Here is a 20480-nt window from a genome sequence, read left to right on the forward strand (position 1 = left end):
TCAGGAGGTGAAAGGAGGAACAGATTGTTTAAATTACATGTACATGTGCTCAGCCATACTGTAAAAAAAAAAATAATGTCCCTTTGGGTTGTTCTAGAAGTTTGGAGTCCAAAAAAGTGATATCTTTGTGTCCCTGTTACACTTCAACCTGTGCAATTTGACTTGGAAATATCATTGAATTTGACTTCAAACTGTTGTTTTGATTTTGGCAGGTAATTTGCAACACTTAATCACTCTTAGAAATTCAAGATTGTGTTCTGAACCTTACTACACCATATGTCAGACGTCACAGGGACACAAAAATATTGGAACACCAAATTTGTACAATTATCTCTCTGGTTCTTTTCCTGACCACCACAAACCTAAACACCGTCTGAAGCATACATGTACCGTATGTGTGCGTTAGGCATTTCTCTTCAAACACATTGCACAATTTGTCTTCTCTTCCTTTTAGAGTTTAGTTTTTGTTTTCATGCATCTTAAAATGCCTAACAGATTGTTTTATTTGGGGCTGGGTGATTACAGATGGCCGTTTGTACGGGACACATTGAATCATTGAGGTTCCGATACCTTTTCATTTTGTCCTGTCTAACCAGGGTGGATCCGTCGTTTACCCTGGACCTGTTCTTCCTTTGGACCCTTGAAAATGTTGCAGCGTTCCATTTTCCAAATGTTCAAATGTTACCATGTTCTGGCAAGCACCTGTACACACACGCATGCATGTGGCATTTTCCATGAAGGCTCCAATCAAGATAAGCAATGTCACATCCGACTGTACTTCACGGCGGCGGGAGCCCCGAAGCCGCAGCGCACACGTGCACCCCTCGTGAGCGGGCTATATAATTATCAGGCTTTCCCCCCCCCCCCGGCGATTCTCCGCGCATAGATACAGAAATGCTCATTTGGCCCAGTTTCCCCATTGACAATCCCACTTCATCAACAGCCGTGCGGGCGTGTGTACACATGCACATGCTGTACATTGTAAGTCACGAGGCAGACACTGGACTGCCATTTTTTTTTTTTTTCTGGGTCGTCCAAATATTTGCAGAGCACCGCTGTAGAAGTGCAAGGGGCAGGGGTGCAGAAGTCCAATTTTTGGTCTTAATCAGGGTCTACCGGTATACCCACCTTTCTGCTTAAAATAGAGTTTAAAGAGAAGAATCCTTTTTGAGCTTTGAAGCTTTTCAGGGGGAAGGTAGCAAGTAAGTTACAGAGTTTTGTGGAAGCACAATACGGGGGGTATCTCTTTCTGAGCATGTGCGGTTCTGAAAAAGAACTGCACATACTCAAAGATGTTCTGAAAAGAACCACACATACTCAGAAAGAGAGATCCTTACGTGGTGCAACCTTAAACCTCGATAACTTCCTTGAGAATCCTGTTACATGTATATGTACTGGTAAATATGTACCAAAATCAGGTGTACATGTACATGTCATGAAGAAACCAGTGCATGGCCTCTGTGCTCTAGTCATGAGAAACTTGTGCTGTATGCATTGTTTGATAGGAGACACTGAGCAAACACATGCACAGTGAACATACTGGTATTGTTTAGTACTTGTTCCGTTGTTTGGGGGAACCACATATGCAAGGATTCAAGTGTAGACATTGTGGGGACCCAAAAATGCTGCGGGGACAGTTTTTTGTGTCCCCACAACTCGGTCCCGACTTTCCGAACAAAACTGCCCCCAGAACGTGGCGAAGGCCTTAACCATCACTGCATGTTGTGTATGCAGTCCAGCATTTTGTTGCACTGTGGAGGCCTCTTGTCTCAGCAGTGTTAGATTTTTTTCCGGTCAACAGATTGCCTAACGATACATGTACAGCCCACAGGGGTTAGTCGGGTGAACACATTTTTGTTCCTTACTAGTTCTCTGTTCCCTTGCTACCGTATTTAGACGACTGCTTCTTACATCATGGACCACCTGAAGCTTATCATGGTACACTCGGAGACCAACAAGATGAACGCCTACAACATCGCTGTGTGCTTTGGCCCCGTGCTCATGAGTGCAGCATCCTCGGGCAGTAACGCCGCCCTCAGCCGGGAGGCGGTGTCTGGCAAGGACGCCGACTATGAGAAGCACATCGATGTGCTGCAGACCATGTTGGAGGTCTGGCCTGGCAAGAGAGGTCAGTATTTAGAAATCTCCCCCCCCGCATTTCCTTTATTTTTCACCTAAGGCCTGTTCGCACTTCTGGAAAATGTGAAAGCAGAGCAATTTTGATGCTATGCAATGTTTGCCTCGAATTTTGCTCGAGTTGAAATGCGGACAGCTTTTTCCAAACTTTTGATCTGACATGACAAAAGAGCTTTCTTGTTTACACATGCATTTGCTAGAGGTACATGTGTGAAACTGGCCTTCAATTGTTTCAAACCAGCGGATGTGTAAACCCGCAACATTTCAGGTAGATGACGTCTAAAACTCGATTTGGCAGTGTTTATTTATAAAGATGGTTAGTAGGTCAAGTGGTGAAATCTCAAATGTTCCCTCTTTCCTGAGAAATATTGTTTTAGAAAAGTAGTTAGTGTCAGTGCCTTTGGCACTACCAGGAGGCCCACACAGTGCATTGCCAGTCCCTGCTGGGACTTGTTGAGGAATGTGACGAAACTTAGCCTATATATAGACAGTCGCTGAAACTTATTCTTTTGGACTGTTGCACAACAGCCGACTTTGACAAGATCCAGCAGCGCATCAAGGAGCAGCAGGAGCTCCTGGAAGAGGAGGAGCGCCCCGAGGCCGAGCCGGACCACGACCCCTTCCTTGACAACGACCCACTCCTCGACAACCAAGAGGAGGACAGCTGTTACCACAGCAACGACGACCTGGACGAGACGCTGCGAGCCAAGGACGGCGACGAGGATGGCGGCAAGCCCTGCCTCCAGCATCAGCAGCATCAAGAAGCGCAAGAACAGCAGCAGCAGCCCCAGCCCGACGGAGAAGACGAGTGGGACTCGGACAACTTGCAGGTATCGCCCTGTTAAAGCACCGTTCGTGCACGGTAAAACTCTAAAGCTCCGAATCAGAGCCAGTCATTCTCACTTTTTATTTAGTTGCTGGTTGGTCAAGTTGAACAGTGAGGTTGCTTCATATTGGCCAGTGATTCAAGACTTTATACTCCATCCCGTTCACTTCCACAATAAAGAACTTTGTCTAAATTGGTTTTTTTTTCTTAATGTTTCGAACACAATTCTTACAGGAAAGTGACTGACACCAAATTTAACTCGCATAATAGTGTACATGTAAGTGCAGAGCCTTGACAGTGTTTTGATAGCTGATTTCTTTGAAAAAGAAAAGGGCTGTATTTCTCTGAAGTGTACCGAAAAGGTTATTTCCCAAGCAACTTTGTGAAGTCTAGTCACAGACATTTCCCTTAAAAGTACTTCTAAGTTCAACTTTCTGTTTTCCCAGCTATTAACCACTGTAAAATACTATATGTCCCAGGAACTTAGGCAGTAGTATTTATTTTTTTTATGAAGTGTGCTTGAGCTTGATATGTTGGTTCCTCATCACAGAATGAGTAAACCCATAGAGTACGGAAGTGCGTACGTCATATTATGCACAATTCTGTGTGTTAAAGGCATTAGAGCGAGAACCAGCGGGTGAATTAACTCGCGCGTACCGTACTCCATTCGAGAGCCACGAGGGGTTTTCAAAATTGCAGTTTTGCTGAGCTCCACAATCAGTCTTGAATGTTCGCCATTCGAACCAAATGACAAGTCTTCACAACCTTGCCCTCGTATTCGACACATGGATGCTTCCGTAGCAGGGGATGTACATGTAATAGTCCTGAGCTTTAAGAGTGAGAAACCCAGATGACTGAATTCACAAAACTCAAGCCTGAAGCCTGAATACAAGACGGAGTGGGAGCTGGTATTTTGAGGACCCCTCCCCCATGTCATTTTCACATCTGAGGGGTGCAGGTTACAACCCAAGGCACAAGGTGTAAGAAGTCAGTGGACCAGACCTCCTCTAAAGCCTATTTTGTTATACCATGATAACATTTTGTTTGCGGAAATTGCATCTCTCAAAATAGCCTATGAATAAATCAAACAAACATGAGATTCCTAAGCACGTGGGTTGGTAAACACGTGCTCGAACATGTGGCTTACAGATGAGCCTGGAGGGTAATATTCAAAGGATTTGATGACAAGGCGATGCGCATTGCGGTATGGTACATGAATAATGTACTGTGCAGTGCATATCCACAGGTCCTACGTGGGATTTTTAGTTTGGATCAGAAGTTTGCATACACTTGGACTGGAAACATTTCAGCACAACGAGCCTGTTAGGAATTCCAACATTGCACGCCAAGTTTTAAGACTGTGTCAATTCTGAGCAACACTTCTGATATTATTTTTTTTTAAGCATATAAGCCAGCATATCCAGTTTGAATGTGTACATCTATACATCTATAAAACGTACAGGAGGTGTTCAGAGGATTTTTTTGGGGGGGGTTGGAGGCCAAATGTAGATATTTTTTTATGTTATCGTTTTATATGGCATTTCTGAGGGGTGGGCTACATGTACATCTTTTGGCTTTTTACACACTTTAGGGAGGAAAAAAAAATAGATTTTTAAAACATCGCCATTCTCTTTATTTTTCAAAATAAAACTGGGGGCTCTTGCCCCTCGTCCACCCTGGATTAAACACAGTCCAAAGGTATGTGAACATGCCACCACGACGACCGCACCGATACGCGCACACCTGAAACATACGTGTACAGTGCACATGTTCATGCAAGTCACATGAAATTTCACAGTCTTTAATATATTCCCAATAAGCCAACTAGAGACCGCCATGCCGAGAATGCACAACCAACTTCTGTCGGGAACCCCCCGTTGAAACGGTCCCTTTCAGCTTCTCTCTTTTTCAGTCCAGAGAAGGGAAGGGCGCGCTTCTCCACAGAGCGGATGCCAAGGTATAAATAATGCGTGAAGACGATCGTGATCTGAACAGCAGGCACACGTGGAATAAGATTTCCTGGAGAAAGACCAGGTCGAGTTCACGTACACGATTCGGTCCACAGTGGCCGTCCACACAGCACCAATGTTAAACCTCCCACATGTGCATGTACACATACGTGTACATGTACGGTACATGCGATTCACGTTTGTACTCTAGCTAGACTTTGTGACTGAGACTTGCCAGGCAGTTAAATCCAGAAATAACATAATTTGAAATAATCAACCAAAACGTCAATCAGTAATGTAGATCTAAACGAATATTTTAAACAAATATACATGTACAATCTCGTAGGTTTAAATGTATAGCTCTTTCTACTTAAGCATCGTTTTTCGAGTACATGTACGTAACAAATGTATACCGGGAAAAACTTGCATGAGTCAATTTGAAATGTTCAAGTGTAATTTTTACTGTACTTGTTCCTGTAGATTCAGAAATACAGTAATTGCTCCAGCCGTGTACAGTGTACACGTTTGTGTACATCGTAGTGTGCACAGAGTTACTGGTATATGTAGTTACCATCTGAAATGTGAAACAGAATTTGTACCACTCGACAGTGAATTGAGACATGCCGTCACCTTCATGACTGAGATCGGATGTACTGAAATTGATGGTTCTGACGAAGATTCTGGAATATGAACAACATTCTGGGCTTGAGATTGTTTTGAACAATTCCCTGCCTTTTGTACAGTAATTATGTAAAATCTGAGAGTATGCACGTGTCGGCCATCTTGAATGGAACGTGGGGTTAGCTCGTCATTTTTGGAACCTGAGAGTAAAAATAACAGTGACAAAGTTACAGTTTATTACAAACTAATGCCAGTTTTTACACTCTGAATAATTGAAAGGGATTTAAAATTTGTGATAAGTTACATGTAGCTGTAAAAAGCCACATTTAAAACAACAAATGAAAGAGAGGTTTGGAACCCCAAATAATCTGGCACCGTCCCGTTTACCAGATGACACTGCATACGATACATTCAGGGAACAAGATCAAAGCTGGCTTCCCTAGCATCAAGTCTATTCAGGTATGGCCGTCACGTAGCATTTAAGGTGATAGCCTGTCCACAGTTTGACAGTCTCTACCGGGTACTCTCAGCTTGTTGCCATTTGCAGCAGAGAATGCCTACTTAAATATATGATGGCTTTTGGGGTTATGCTTCAGTCCATTTCAAAGAGATAGGCATGCATGTATGTCAAAAGCAAGATTACCGGTACATGTCAATTTGGTATTTCACATTTTGTTCGGGATGAAAGTTCCAGGAAGTGACTGTGGTTTTTTGAAAAACCGCTGAACTGTCCGTCTACTGTTTACTCTCTGGTACCCTGAATACAGCTTTGGTTTCCAGAGATGGGGCACCTGGATTGCCCAGCTTTGGCGGTTAGCGTTTTTGGCCATCGATGGCGAAATTGTAGCGTTTGGTTCTGTATAGATCCATCTGATGAGACCCCATTGCTGAGGTGGCACAGCGCCCACATGCACTTTCTTGAACTGCAGACATGCCCTCGTTGGGCAAAATCAAAACATCCCATCGGTTCAAGTGGCGTACAACGCACACACCGCCTTGTCCACGAGGGTGGTGCCATCTCGCAAGTAGATCCCATTTCTGTTTGCCAAGGTTAATAAGGGAGAGATTGTACGGGAAAATGGGTACTGGCACATTTTGACAAGGCTACATTTTATCAAGAGATTGTGTGGATTTTTTTTCTACCAAAGTAGGTATTGGTACATGTACATGTAGTACAGTGAGTGGGCTTGCTCTCGATACGACAGTGCAGTGACTACGTGACAGATGTGATAATGTAAATATTCACTTTTTCATCAATGAGGTTTTATTTGCAAGCAGTCTTGCATGTAGCACGTAACGCATCTTTAAAAAGAAAAGGTATTTTTAAGACAGCAGCGATCGTTTTCCAAGAAAGAAAAGTAGACGTGGAACCTTGTGGTTTTGTCAGTTTTTAAAGAACTTACAGGATTGGTGTACATATAGCATATCAGCGTATGGTGAACATAAGAAGCCACTTTATTTTGCATCTATTTTGTGTATTCATATCAAGCTAATGTGTAGTAATACTGGAAGTGCTTAGAAACAAATGCCGTCCCGCTTTTAAAGTGTTTTTTTTTCTGCGCGTAACTGCTGGCCTGGTTACGGAGTAGTTGGTTACTTAATCGTTCGAAACAAATTTGAGACAATCGTTAAATATATCCACACAGTACTTGTATTTATGACAAGTTCATCACGACTTTTCATGTTGAGTTTTATGATTTTTACCTTAAACAGTAGTGAGGTTGCTTACCTCAGCATAGTTTTTAATGTTCGGAATTCTTTTTACAAGTTTTATTTATTTAAGGGAAATCCCCAGGGGCTTGCTCTGAAGTTATGTCACCGCCCTTAACCAAAACACTCATGAAATGCCCAAGAAATGTAATGCCATGTACGCATGTAGCTAGACCGCTGCAAACTGCGTACTGATTACAGTGACCTAGAATTGTTGAGAAACTCTAGGGCATGAAAGTTAAAAAGTCTGACGGTTTCCTAGCAGAATCATTTTTTGCTCTGCCTGTCGAAACAGATTGTGCCACGATTAAAGCATCAGGAAGTACATGTACACCACTTGTGTACAGAATGCATACATACATGTACATAAAATGCAGAAAGGAGGCGGGGAACCTGACCACCGTTCTGGTAGTGATTAGGCCAAGTGTACTCTTGCTACACGCAGCAAGATAGGTAATATGTGACCCTCTCTGTGAAAATGAGTCTTAAGTCCACCAGAGCCACTTTGGAGTAAAAAGTCCTTTAGAATAATTTTGCACAGTGTAAATCAATAGGAACCCACAGCATTTTTCACCGTGGAGTATCCACTTTCATCAGGATGCCAAACTGAGTGATACATCAAAACAAAAAACTCAATTTGCTCTTTCCATTACAAATGAAAACTCAAAAAGTGGCTCTGGCGACTTCATTTTCACAGAGTGGGTCACGTGATGCTTGACACGTGGAACAAATGACACAGTTAGCAGTATGTACATGTAGACTGTATATCTAGATTCATGCTTGTCAAGAAAACTTCAAAACTGCTTCAAGACATGTTCAAACCACATTTGGGCAGTGAATTTGCACATGAAGTGTACACTGAGTGTGGGTCGCCTTGTTATTTTAAGTTCAAAAAATATCTGCCGCTTTAAAGTAGTCAGGGGTAGCTATAATTCTCAGCTGTCAAAAAGCAACAGAAATGTCAAACTTAATGTATTCCAATATGGATTGTAACTGCCCTGGCTCCATATTCATGCCATTGGCACAGTGCTTTGTACTGCTTTGCAAAAGCACAAGACAAAGTCCTGAAAATACTGGTTTTAGGCATAGCCGATGCGGTTTAGTTTGAGCGTTTTAAGTCTTTAAAAGAACCAGGTACATTAACCACTTCCTGCCGGGGACTCCGGAATCGGAGACGTATGGTTTATATGCGTGGCCGGGGTCTCTAACTCGGACAAATTAAACAGGGCCCTGTAACAAAAGACCAGGCTGCTGGGCATTAGCTACATTTTTCACTCTCAAAAGTGGTGATAATCCAGCCTTGTTTTGAAACCGTATACCAGGGTTTGGGGCATTGAGAGCGAGCGGATTACCACCGGGGACAAAAGCGCTCCACCACCGAGTACGGTCTTCAGCTACAAGGCCCTGTTCCCGGCCACGCATATAAAGCATACATGTCCAGATCCGGAATCCCCGGCAGGGAGTGGTTAAGGGTGACTGCATTGCATTTATTTTCGCAACACTGTTTTGGCAATTCCTAGGTATTCCTTTGTATTTTAAAAGTTCGCGCTCTTAGTGCATCTGCTTTTTCGACGGAATGTTTCTGCTAGATTTTGAAGTATCTTGGCTTTGTTATACATGTAGGTGGTGGAGCGCTGCTGTAGGTACATCACATTGAGGAAATTGGTTCGCGTATTCAATGAGAAATTTTTTTTCTCCAAAAGTTATGATTCTATATTTTCCTGAGACGGTGGTTGAAATCAGGATTACACGTAGGATGATGACAATTGAAAATTCTTGGTTGATTGTGGTAATTTATTAATTTATGCGTTGAATCCATTTAAAAATGATGAAATCCTCAAGACAATCCGTCGTATTGTAGAGCTGTAGTGAGCTACTGGATCATGTAATAGAGATCTTGTAAAAATCCTGCCACGGACGTGCAACTTGCTTAAATATATTTTATTTATCGACTAGTAACAATTTGTTTTCTCGTGCTTGCAGAAATCTGATAATTACGATGTACGAAAAAAAGACGAAATGCGTCGGAATGTCGTGGTATTTTTATTACTTCATATAAAGTTACGGAACGAAAATTGCTTGTTGTGTCTACGTGTAATAATGTTTGAGAAAGTGTCTTGTGTAAAATTATAAAAAAGGAACTGAATTGTGGTGTTTTTAGAACGTAGGCAGACGCTGTAGACGCCTGTACATAAAAAGGAAAAGCTTTTGACGGACCGTAGGGGAAGGAACATGTAGATTTCCTCTCTCCGTGGACAGACATTCCCGGACAATGTGCTGCAATAGACTTTAAAAAAAAAAAGAAAAAAGGATTAAACGTGTGTGTGTGGTTTGCGGGAAAAAATATTACGTAGAATTCAGACGAGACTTTAACCAGTTCCGAATCGTGTCTAGTGATTGTAAACAAGTAGGATTTAAATGTGATGGTGTAATTTTATTTCTTTTTTTCATTTTGTTTTTTTGTGTACTTACGAGTATTGTCGGCAAAGCCTGTGAATAATCATGCTACGAATGAGGAATAAATAATACAGATGTCTAGAATGCATAGATTGTGTACTCTGTCCTTCTTTGAATGCATCCGACTCGTTTACGAATACAAAAATTCCATGGAGCAGGTGTTCAAATCTTTACGCTCTGAGCTTGTGAGTTGCACCACCACAGATGACAAATTTATCTGCGAGCAAATTCGAAGAACACCCTTTTTTGCTTGGCAGAAGTGGCACCGTACACTTTTATTTTACTGTTGGATTAGCATGACGTGTTGACAGCATCACAGACCAAGGTATACACATGTGACCAGCTCTGGGTAATACATCGCCAAATTCAGGTTATGAGTTGTTGATATGGCTAGACTCTGTACATCAAAAGGTACAATTTGACACATGAAGGACCCCTTTAGTGCACTTCATTCCGGAGATATATGGACATTTGTATAGCCACATATTTGGATTCGATAAAAGCACTTTTTGAGAAAAAGCTCTGGAAGTGTACCTCTTGGAAACACAACGCTATGTAGGATTTCCCTACTGAATGATCAGTTTTCGATCTTTTTTCATCAGTATCCATGTTTGTTGTCACAAATTCTGAAAATATAAAAATTATAGAAAATGTTAAGGAAAAAACACAAAATCACTTTTTTTACAGATTTTGCCCTCTCCAAATGGAACAGGCCATGACGTGTGTTTTGGCATTGTGCGACTTATTATCCTGGTCACATATACATATTGCACAGACTTCTGCCATGGCTTGACAAATCAGTGTCGAGGATTCAAGTCTTGCTGGAAGGTGGGTTTTAACCTTCAACTGACCCTGAGAGCGAGTTTGAAGAACGTGATACAAGTTTACTCAACCCACTGGAACCCACAACCTCCTGTCCACAAGTGCAGACGGCCTACCATTGGACTGCCAAAGTTGCTGGTAATCGTGGGCTGAATTCTGATCTCTCTCACTGTACATTCTACGGTGAAATGATAGTTTATGAAATGAAATTGAAATCAGAGTGAATTACTTTTGCACATTGATGTTTCAAGGTCAAACATTACAGAAGACGCAACCAATCAAATACACCACATATTTATAGCGAGACACACTTGCACGTGTAAGGAGTGATCCCCCATTCTGCACAATTGCCTGATCGCTCAGAGCGATTGCGCGATACCGTCTGAAATATCCAATTTTACTTCCCTGTTTGGCAACAATCCTCCACAACTTGAATTAGAAAAAATGTTACCATTGGCTGATGGCAGAACTATCTACATGTCATGCTATAAAGATTGACCAATCACGCAGATCATCTGATGGAGCCAAATACATGTATCTTTCCAATATAATAATGCTCTGATACAACAGCACTTTTTATTTTCTCAACATCTTTCAAGAAATGCTCACATTAATAAAAACCTTCAAAAGTTGGCGCGTGGCAATTGTAATTTGAGAAAAGCATGGTTGCCTGTCTCGTATTTCATATGAGTAGCCAATGACTTGACTTCAGACAAGATCACTTTCTGTTGTACTCAAGTAAGCCTTCAGATGGGCGAAGAAATTCAGCAAATGACAATCTTCGGAGAGTTCCAAACCGAGTTGTTATAAAACAAATTCTGTCTATTTCGGGGCTTGTTTGTTTCGTGCAGATTCAGATCGTGATCATCAGTGATCCGGCATTGGTTCACTGACACCAGGACCTACCTAATGGATGGCGTGAAACAGCCTTGGGACCACTAATCCCAGATCCGGATTGGTGTGTGAAACAAACGAGCACTAGTTTCAGCCATCACAGGAGCAGTTGCTTCACTCTGTCATATCTGCCCATCAGGCCAAGATGCAGCTCTTCCGGTAACCTCAAAGCTCCAACCAGCCGTTCTCGGCGGTACTCCTCAAAAACCTCGGCGAACAGGGAAAGGGCGGGAGCCGCACTCTTCTTTCCCTGACGACTGGGGGATCCCCGGACCCGCTTGCTGAGGGCATGCGGTCCGTCGGGCACCAGGGCAAATTCAATGCAGTCCAAAAAGAATCGGAACTTTGTTGCACAGCTTGGTTGATTTTCACCAGTGGCCTACAAAGACACAACAATTTTTACTTTGTAAAATGCCTCTAAAAATGTAGAATTGCTCTGCAATTCATCGTTGAATCATCGTTGGGCCTAAAAATGTCAATCAGCACAATCACGTTGCATCATCCGTCTAGCCTGTATGAAATCTTGGACTTAACTTCCTTGTTTAACCACTTGCTGCCGGGCATGTTTCGGGCACGTATTCTTTATATGCATAGCCGGGGTCTCTGAAATTGGACGAAGGGAACTGGGCCTTGTAACAAAAGACCGTACTCGTAACAAAAGACCAGGCTGCTGGGCATTACCAACATTTTTTTACTGTTAATAGTGGAGATGATCCAGCATTTTTGAAACAGTATTCCACGGTTTGGGGCATTTAAAGCGAGCGGATTACCACCGAGGACAAAAGCGCTCCACCACCGCAGCGATGAGCCACACAGCACCAATGCACGCTAATCTGGCCCCTATTGAAAAGAGGTCAGCAGCGCAATGTGCCAGTTTCGTGAACAAAAGAAAATTACGTAATAATACTGCATAATCTCGGCTCTTTTTACAAGGTGGCAGGCCTGGCTGAAATACTCCAGCGTACTCAATAGATGTTGTCTGTCAGATTAGAGTAGAAACCAGATTGTCCTTCGTGTGGGTGTAAGTGTCCAGTAAATGAAGAAAGGAATTTTTAAAGAATTTTGAAAACAGAAAAAAATGAAAAAGATCCCATCCCAGCAGTATCAACATTCATAAATGCCCCCGGCGTGATGTGGTTAAAATAATCCTCCACAACCTTGCATTTGAAAGAAAAATGATTAGCTGACAGTGGGATTATTGGCAAATTGTAATAAGACCAGCGATTACACCGATTGACTGATGGCAACAAACATCTTCAGTAATGTTGAGCGCGTACATACACAAAACTGCGGGTTCCTGAATTGACTGTGAATTTTGTACCTTTTCGACAATGTCCGGCAAGACGTGACGTGTCACGTTCCCGTACACTGAGAAGAACATCAGAAGGGGTTTGACGATGTTGCATAAGAGGTTGCCTTGACCGCGGTAGGCGCTGAATGCGCACTGCAGGTCGTGGGGTTGTAGGACGGCCTGGTAGCAGAGACCTCGCAGTGAAGTGATGAGCTCACCCAGCCGATCCTGAAATTACAAAGACAAGGTCATGTGAGCAAGCCTAATTCGTCTTCCTAGCCATCATGTGACATCATCAGTTATTGGACAAAACAACCGGATTAAACTTTTTATCAAACAGAACCATAGAGCTGTACATAAAAACTTGGGTGCCAATTTCTCATTTTCTGCGTGGAGAGAATTTGACGCCGTCCTGGGCGTAGACATTTTGAATCCATGTGCGTGCTTGTAGGACATTCAAAATCAGAATGAATATCGAATTACACAGTCTAAATGAAACGAGCATCGGGTACCGCTAGAATCTAAAATTCTAGAATCTAGAATTTAAAAAGTCATGGCAACATTATCTGCAGTGTATACGTGCACGCATTTGCGTTGTTTATGCAGAGCAAAACGAAATGCTCACTTACTATCGTGCGTCAAGTTTTTTGCGTATTGGCCTTGTTGACGTATCTTTTCAGAATACAGATGCACATATGTAAATACCCTTACAAAACCAGTAAACAATGTCGAGTCTTCCATGGGTTTGTGCACAAACATGGATGCGCCCAGCAGGCATAACTTTGAGCATGAGTCACTGCTCTAGTTTCATAGCGCCATGAACGCGACATTTATAAGCTTTTAAAACTGAACATCTATGGCTGTCTAAACATGATGTTTGATGAAACCCACACTGCAGAAAATGAATATGTGCAATGACGACTTTTGCTAATTGGCCGCCAACCTGCTGCGATGTAGAATCTTGCATTGAAAAAAATTAACATTTCTTCATCCACTGCAGAGCATTTCCTGCTTAGTTTGAAGTCAACAGAGGCAGAGTTGCTATCTGCCTTGAGCAAAAGCACCCCCTGATCGATTGAAAAGTGCCATGTTAGTGGGGAGAGTTCACGTTGTCGGTAGCCACGCCACTGTAACATGCATTTCAGAGTCATTTGTGGGCCAGCAGGAAAATTGCGCCCTCTCTTGGTCCTGCTCAGGACGGATACAATAAGCATAACCATTGCCTACATGCTCATGACCTCAGCAGGAAATGAACTACTCGGTAAGAAGTGATGACAGGACTCCCCAATTTCCACGAAGTTTTCCAAAATCAACTCTTTTATATTCCACCCCTGACCACACCCCCATAGTAACTCCCCATATCCATACCTGGTACTCCTTGTGTCTGTCGGGATCCAGCGGCGAGTTGTACCAGACGAGCACTTGGAGACACGCAGGCACGCCGCCTGCTGGACCGAGCAGCGACATCTTCAAGACTGCCCGGTGCCAGGCTCGGGACCTAGCCAGCAACAGCCAGGCTTGGAACCTGCTGACGGGGTCAGTCACCACGTGCCGAGTCAGACAGTTGCTGAGATTCTTGATGTGAAGGACTAGCAGCCTGGTCGGTAAATCTACGTGGGCAAAATAACGGGCATTCCCATTGCGCATTTTAACGAAAAAATTAAAGTGCCCTGAATGATTACCAGGCCCATAAGCAAGCCACTCGATCAGCTACTAAGAGGTATCTCCATAAAGATTTTTGATTACGAAAACACTGCCAGCCATGTGCTGCACGCTTCTCTAGCAAAGGTTTTTTTAGAAGAACAAGAAAGCATACAGCCTGGTAATGAAATAGCACTGGGGGTCATTCTACAAATTTGGGGTCCAAGTTTAATCCTGTCCCTGTCACATCTGACATGTGATTTGGTAAGTTTTACACATTCTTATATCAAACGTGATTAATTAATACAAGCTACCTGCCAAAAAGGAATAGTTTAAACTCCAGTTCAATCATACTTCCAAGTCAAATTCCAAGTATTAGGTGTGACAGAGACACAAACATGTCACACTTTTGGACCAGGATTTATACGAATCACCCATAAACTACTTGTGTTGGATATCTGTTCAGTTTTTGAAATGGTCTCGTTATATCAAAGTGTGACACGTTTTTGAGGTTGACAGGACTTTTCAGTTAAGGGTGTACGCTGTATGTGGGTAACACCGAAGTTCAGAAATTTTCTTGTGAATTTAAATATTTTCTGTCTTTTTCTGAAAAGCAAATCTAGCTCTTCAACTATGACTGACATCTCCGAAGTTACCCTGTGGGTCTGCTTGCAGCAGGTTGCGCAAGCTGTCTAAGGCTGGCCAGCTGTTACGACAATGAAGGACAGGTGGTATGGTTCCCCGACTCTCCTTCACGCATCTATGGAACAAGTCCATTGTGGTCAGCACAGAGGCGCTCCCCCCTGTGTGGTGTAGCAGCAATTCCATCAGTTTCTCCGCGCCAGTGAGTAAGGATGGATTTTCGGCACACGCCCTCGGCTGCAATGGTAATCATTGGGGAAAAAAATTAAATGTCCGGCCGAAAAAGTCATCTATTGACGAGTCCACACCTGATGATGTGCAAACACACAGCCAACGTGGAGGATGTTCTGGTGACTTCTGTCGATGGTGCCACGTGACGTCTCTGCTCCTCTCCACGCTTGAGGAATTCCAGTTGCGTCTGCACGCATGCCGAGGCTAAAACTACTCCCCGGAGGGTGCATTCAAAACCCTGCAGTGTCACTCTGTGACACTGTCCAGGATTTCAAAAATGCGACGAAGTGGTAAGAAATGTGGCAAACATTTGCAAAAATGACCGCAACGGTTCAGCTTTTGTAACGTCCACCTTTGTACTGGACCATGCTTGTGCTGTCCTCTCTCTTTAAAAAGTCATTTTTTGGGGGCCAAATATAATGTGTCTGGGACAATTTCAGTTTGAAATTGATTTGTGTGTACCGTAAGCGTGTAGTTAGAAGCCAATTCACACCTGGGGGAAATAAATCAAATGCTCACATCAATTTGAAATGTGACAGCAAGCATTTGACATGGGGATTCACTAGATGAGGGTATTCCAACTACTCCACATTTCATTGCCGACCTTTCCTTTGACCCCCAACAGACATCAACCATCAGACATCCTTCCATTTTCACATGTTTTCACACATCTTTGGAGGATGGACCCTTAAGGGGGTGAACACCTCCCCCTAACAATTTTTGGTTTTCCCACAAACTTGATGTGCTGGAAATTATGAGTGTATCTGTTAAGTTTCAATTCTATCCGACGTGGGGTTTGTTCACTGACCAGAGAATTCAAAAATCAAATAATGCGAGTGGGCAAAAAACCCAAATGTGCTCACCAGGCCTCTGCTGGACATTAAAATCTGGGCTCTGAGCTCCGACGAAGGTAACAGAGGGACCACAGCCTGTATAAGGTGCAGAACCTCGCTCTCCAAAGCAGGAAGGTACCTGGTCCAGAGAGAGACGTAGCCTTCATGGCTCAATTCAAGAGCTGCCAGGGAGCAAAGATAAACCTTGAGCTCAATAGCTGCAAGCGTGAATGGCAAAACCAGCTGTCTGAAGATGACTTAGAAAGACACAAAATCTCAATCACGTGTTTATTTTCCTGGGATGTACTAAATCAAGCAAGGACTTGTTTTTAAATACAATGGCCACTGATTTGCCCGAAGGGCTGGGAAAACTGTGAAACAGTGGTTTTTGATTATCACACCATCGCGTCTACCGAAGAACTCAAGTGAAGAGAAACGTTGAAGATAGGTTCAAGAACATTGCATTACAGTTCGACACTCTTCCACCCACGGCGGATGCAGTCGAAAAAATTTCAAAAGGAAATACACAGGTAAAGGCCTCAAACGCTAAACTGTGTTACTGTTGGCATTTTACTCTGGTTATTGTGCACTGAATTAAATTAAACTTTTAGATGTGGTAATGAAACCATTAAAAAAAAGACAATTTTAGCATTTTAATCATTGGAAATTTCACCTTAGCTATTGTTTCTTTTGCCAGCATCAAGAGTGACAGGTCTAATTACCAAAGTGAATTTATCACTTTTGCCATTTCTTGACCAAAGCTCTGTCCTTAATTAATAAACGATAAGTTCTTTTCTGGTTTGGCTTTTTAAATTGTACTCTCCTGTGATTCTGGTAAATAAACAACAACAAGAATAATCATTGGAGAAATTGCAGGGGAGGGTTAGCTGATGGAAGATTCAGCATAATTGGGCACAGGTGTTCAGGCATGCAACTTGGACTTTGACAAAAAACAGGAGGAAATTCCAATATTGGCAAGACTTTGTACAGTGTTTTTTCCATTTTCGCTGGCATGGGTGCGAGGTGAAAAATGAGGAAATCAGCTGATCAGAGGACAGTTGCATGTCTGAATGTTACTCACAGCACTGGCTCGCGTATGCATGCTCCTGAGATTTTGTCACAGCTTCAAGGAATGCCGGGCTCAGGGCTTCCCTCGCACTGTTTCCGTGGCAACTCAGCAGGCACTCAACCAGCGGCGACACATCACAGCTGCCGGTGACCAGCGGGAGGCAGAGCTCGGACAGATCTGTCAGTGCAGTCCCAGAGAGCTGGGTGTAGGGGACCAGGCAACTGTGTGAAAATATAAGCAACAAACTAACTGCTGTGCTGTTTGCAAGTCAAACTCGGAGAAAACACCACACAGAAGAATAAACACTGAAAAAAGTTCGGCCAAATTTACTCCTTAAAATTATCTCAAATCATGAACAAGCTAATGTCAAAAGTGACGAGGGGCATTTAACCTCCAAAAAGGACTCTAGAACAGTGGCAAGACGCTCAGAAGAACTAGAACAACAAACACATGTAATGCAGTTACTTACTTAGTGTACGGATCCCAGCAGGTCGTGGGTACTTTGTTCAAATCTTCGACAATCGATTCTAAAAGCTGACATTATGGGGAAAAGCAGTGAACTAAGAGACATTATAGAGAGATCTAAGACACATCAATTTTTTTACATACATGTAATTCATTGCATTAAATGCATTAAAGGAATTAATAAAAATGATCTACTATTATTGGCAATCGTGAGGCTAGAAACAAGTGATTACTTTGATTTTCTGGAAGTATATTTGTTGGACCTGATGTTATTAAACGTACCCTGTAGTTCACTGTAGAAAGTTACACGGTCAAAATGCAACATACATGTAACAGGACAGTGACAATAACTCATACCTTGAGAGATGCGGTGTGGTTGAAGCGACTCGTAGAGCAACCAACTGACTCTGCGATGCCGCGACATGGATTTCTCTCCTTATAGTAAGAGACGCTGTGCCTGACTTGAGACTTCGGGCAAGAGAGGCAAAAAGGCCACAAGATTAAACATGGTTGCAAAACAGCTTGCAACTGCAGAGTAATTTTGGACTTTCCTAAAGACATGTTAAGGTAACAATTGTGTTTTTTCAAACAGTGCATATCCAACTGGTCGAATAGAGGGTTTGCAAGGCTGCCATCTTGCAGGCCTGTGCCTTTGTTCTACAGGGAGTGCACAAAGGAGGTTTCCCTGTGGAACAAAAGAACTGCCCTCCAAGATGGCTACCATGCAAAGCCTCCATAGGACCACCCTTTTTCTATTTTGGCTTCAAAATAAAAATCTGAGACTTTCTTGCATCTTTTAGAGTCTTTAGTGATAAAAAAACAGAACTAATTATTGTTGATTGATTGGCTTAGAAACAAAGGAAAATATTGCGCATGTTGTTGCCATGTGAGTGTACTGGCTAGCAGTAATGTGTATGTAATCACTTCCCTATGTGATACAGTGTTGTGAAGTTTCAGAAATGCAACACAGTGAACTTGATTAAGGGTCCACGGTTGGGGATCTGGGTACATTTTGTAATCATCATGTGATGCCGGGGACTAGTCTGACGTGGGCAGGAACAGCGTGAAGTACCATAGTTAAGAACTTCCACTATCTGTTTACCTGGGCCCACTTGATAGCCTTCTCTTCCAGCTGCTCGCTTGGTTGACTAACATAGAGAGCTAGCACACACTGCAGTACCAACTGGTAGTCGGCCTCTAATCCCACAAATCAACAGAAAAATGCAACGATAGTAACTATGGGTAATTTTGACAAATGTCACTGAGGGCACAAATGATGAAAAGACATCTTCAATAATGCAGGCCTTCAGTAATATGAAACCAATTCTCTTCCAAATGGAAAGTTATAAGAATGGAATAGTTCTGCAAGTTTTTATTAGAAAAAACAGAAGAAAAATGCAGCAAACATTAAAAAGAAAATGAGTCATGCAATGTCTGTGCTTGGAATGAGTAGCTGTTAATTTGTTGACATCTTGATAATTCCACATCCCAGAAACGAATCTGGCTGCCACACCTTCAAACAAGGCTGTTCTCTTTCAGGAAAGTAATGATCATTTGCTTTCTATCAATCGATTCCTTCATCAGAATACGAAGGCTTCCTTTCAGACAGTAAAAGAGCAAACAATAAACAACGTCTCAAGCCAATAGAAATGATGCCTTGCTGGTGTCTCTATGGTGCCTCAGAGGCCGTTTACATTTAATTTAGTTGCAAGGAAAGCACAAAAGGTTTACTCGAGCCTATCCCAGTGATATAAAATTACTGTCCTCTGCGGACGCATTAACGCACGACCTCTATACCAACTAGTTATTACTAACAGTAACAGAACACTTGTATGCAGAGTTTAGTGCGTACCTTGCATTCTGAGGACCTCAATGCTACACAGACGTCCCAGAAGTCTGCCGACGTTCGGGAGGTTCTGCAGCACGACCGACGGTCGACCCTTCATGCCAGGTAAGAATGCGTAAAACTGTTATTTCTGAAATGGTGTACAGAACGCTACACAAGAAAAGGATTTATGGGATTGGACAGTCACGTCGTTTTACTGATCGATCCTGTAGGAGATGCTTCCCCTTCTCAAAACAGTCTTCAAGAGATATGCATCGGAAAACGAGGACAGATGGACGCAAACACAGAATAGCAAAAGGGGTACGAGTACATTGTTACAACCAACTTACCCATTCCACTAGCCGACGGTGAAGTTCTCTCAGGAACACCCTTAGTTGCATAATATCATCGTCATTGGGATGTCTGTTCCTGCCCTTGTCAGAAGTCTGCCACTTTGTAACTATCTCCTCCCACTGCTTGACCATCCGTTGATCCATATGCATCGAACTCGTCTCCAACGAAGCAGCAAGCCTATAGCCTACAGCTGCTAAGATGACAATATTGGAAAAGTTGATAAGAACTTAATCTCAGAATTGAGCATGTTTTGGTCCGTCTGTGTATCAGGCCCCAAATCTTCAGTGTGGGCGTGACAGGGGAGGGGGGGTCCGTACCCAGCTGGGTGTTCCCTCCCCTTTATTTTTAAATGTGCACAATAGTCACAATCTAGGCCTACACCATGCTCATATTATTGTTGGCAAACCTCTCTGCTGAAGGTCAAATTCATTTCAATACCGGTATTATAGGCCTTACCACGTTCCTACAGATTTACATCAAGCATAGACCTGGAGGAAAAACAGGTCTTTAGCTAGGCTAAGTTTAGTACTATGTACATGTACATTGAACTTTGTAAAACCAACTAGCCTGTACATGATGTATACCTTTCTATCCTGTCTCAACTCAACATGGATATGCATGACATGTCATGTATATGCATGTGGCTCGCAGAAGCAAGCGCCCTCTAGAGTTTACATAACAACCGTGCATGTACATGAACAGTACAGGCGCCGC

The 20480-nt window shown here is 42.8% G+C and overlaps 2 protein-coding genes across 6 annotated transcripts in view; one reads left to right on the forward strand and one right to left on the reverse strand.

Moving 5' to 3' along the window:
• LOC110985187 (rho GTPase-activating protein 100F-like) overlaps positions 1-9787 on the forward strand; it is a 27226-nt gene extending 17439 nt beyond the window's left edge. The window contains exons 4-5 of the mRNA XM_022246027.2: positions 1897-2128; positions 2665-9787. Of these exons, the coding sequence (XP_022101719.2) occupies positions 1897-2128; positions 2665-2981 (549 nt within the window). The 3' untranslated portion in view covers positions 2982-9787. The remainder of the gene's footprint in view (positions 1-1896; positions 2129-2664) is intronic.
• fancc (FA complementation group C) lies at positions 9009-20479 on the reverse strand. Of its 5 annotated transcripts, XR_002598940.2 has the most exons (13): positions 20223-20351; positions 19763-19959; positions 19440-19527; positions 18690-18784; positions 17945-18055; positions 17592-17656; positions 17135-17343; positions 16084-16235; positions 15004-15226; positions 14075-14316; positions 12737-12934; positions 11428-11794; positions 9009-10699 (listed from the first exon to the last, which is right to left on the reverse strand). XR_002598940.2 is itself a non-coding variant. In XM_087144519.1 (12 exons), exons 2-12 carry the CDS (start codon positions 19913-19915, stop codon positions 11513-11515), a joined length of 1818 nt encoding a protein of 605 aa, XP_087000645.1. In that variant the 5' UTR covers positions 19916-19956; positions 20351-20479; the 3' UTR covers positions 10747-11512. The 5 variants fall into 5 exon arrangements, 4 of the variants coding, with proteins under 4 accessions (XP_087000645.1, XP_022101667.2, XP_022101665.2 ...); XM_087144519.1 differs by lacking the exon at positions 9009-10699 and having other exon boundaries at positions 10747-11794; positions 19763-19956; positions 20351-20479; XM_022245975.2 differs by lacking the exon at positions 9009-10699 and having other exon boundaries at positions 10747-11794; positions 20351-20409.
• Between the last annotated feature and the right edge of the window lies 1 nt (position 20480).

The sequence above is a fragment of the Acanthaster planci genome, linkage group LG12 (genome assembly GCF_054643075.1).
Source record: "Acanthaster planci isolate LZ-2023a linkage group LG12, COTS_SCS, whole genome shotgun sequence".
Taxonomy (NCBI): domain Eukaryota; kingdom Metazoa; phylum Echinodermata; class Asteroidea; order Valvatida; family Acanthasteridae; genus Acanthaster; species Acanthaster planci.